At 61.2% G+C, this 1141-nt stretch overlaps 1 protein-coding gene across 1 annotated transcript in view; it reads left to right on the top strand.

Moving 5' to 3' along the window:
* SLC25A22 (solute carrier family 25 (mitochondrial carrier: glutamate), member 22) overlaps positions 1–1141 on the top strand; it is a gene marked incomplete at its 3' end in the record, with an annotated part of 23985 nt that overhangs the window by 21635 nt on the left and 1209 nt on the right. Inside the window, exon 6 of the mRNA XM_010141918.1 lies at positions 269–431. Within this exon, the coding sequence (XP_010140220.1) occupies positions 269–431 (163 nt within the window). The remainder of the gene's footprint in view (positions 1–268; positions 432–1141) is intronic.

Below are 1141 nucleotides of genomic sequence, written 5' to 3'. Positions count from 1 at the left end.
TTCTCTTTGCACCGCCGAGGCCACGTGCGCCAGGCTGCTCCCACTTAGCGAAACCCCGTGGGCAGAGAGCGCAGCAGCCCGCTCCGAGACTGGGACAAGCTGGGTAGTCTCAGGCTGAGGGAGATGGGCAGTCTGGGAGCAAAAGCTTGCAGGGCACCTGGCTTTAGTCTGCGTGGAGGAGATCTGCCTCCTCCTCCTCATCCCGTGGCAATGGGCCGCAAGAGCCTGCTTTGGGCATTTGAGCCCAGTGCTCTCTGCTCCTCCCCAGCGGCCCAGAAGAAGCTGATGGCAGCACAGGCCCAGCTCTCCTCTTCCTCGGCGGCGGAGCCGGCAGTGGAAAGACGCACCACAGCCACGCAGATAACCAGGGAGCTGCTGCGGAGCAAAGGCATCGCGGGGCTCTACAAGGGCCTGGGGGCCACGCTGCTAAGGTAGGATGGCGTGAGGTGCAGCACAGGGTACCCGTGTTCCCAGTCGGGAACCTAAAGCACCGGCCATCCAGGGTAGGAGCCTGCCAAGGGGGCGTTGGCTTTGCGGGGTGGGTGTTGATTTGGGTTGTTTCCATGTGCAGGTTTGGCCTGCTGCAGAGGGGAGGGTCAGGGAAGCGAGGGAGGCTGCCCCTTCTTGGCCCTGGGAGGTTTTAATTCTGCTGCTTTCGGTGGGTGTGTTATTTGGGTTGTTTCCATGTGCAGGTTTGGCCTGCGTGAGAGGGGATGGTCAGTGAAGCGAGGGAGGCTGCCCCTTCTTGGCCCTGGGAGGTTTTAATTCTGCTGCTTTCGGTGGCAGGTTGTTGTCTCCCCACGGTCCATATTTTAACGCAGTAGAGACAGTCCTTGTGAGCCAGCAAAGCAGAACAGTTGTCCCAAGGACCCGGAGCATGAGCTGGGTTCTGGCCCCTGGAGCATGTCAGGTGCCAGGACTGGTGCCCGCTCTGACTGGGCTTTCACAGAAAGCAGCGCCCAGTGGGACGGGGTGGGACATGGACCCCTCATAGCTAACACCAGCAGACAAAACAATTGACCTTTCAATGTGCTGGGGTCTTTGGTCGGAGTGCTGGGAGATTGGGGGGGTAGGGGGAGGGTGCGTGGACACCTGCCTCCTGGGGCCCCTTGTCCTCGGTGCTGTCTGAGTCTGGGCTGCG

The sequence above is a fragment of the Buceros rhinoceros genome, unplaced genomic scaffold, assembly GCF_000710305.1.
Source record: "Buceros rhinoceros silvestris isolate BGI_N320 unplaced genomic scaffold, ASM71030v1 scaffold10178, whole genome shotgun sequence".
In the NCBI taxonomy this organism is placed as follows: Eukaryota; Metazoa; Chordata; class Aves; order Bucerotiformes; family Bucerotidae; genus Buceros; species Buceros rhinoceros.
This window is presented reverse-complemented; position numbering and strand designations above follow the sequence as displayed.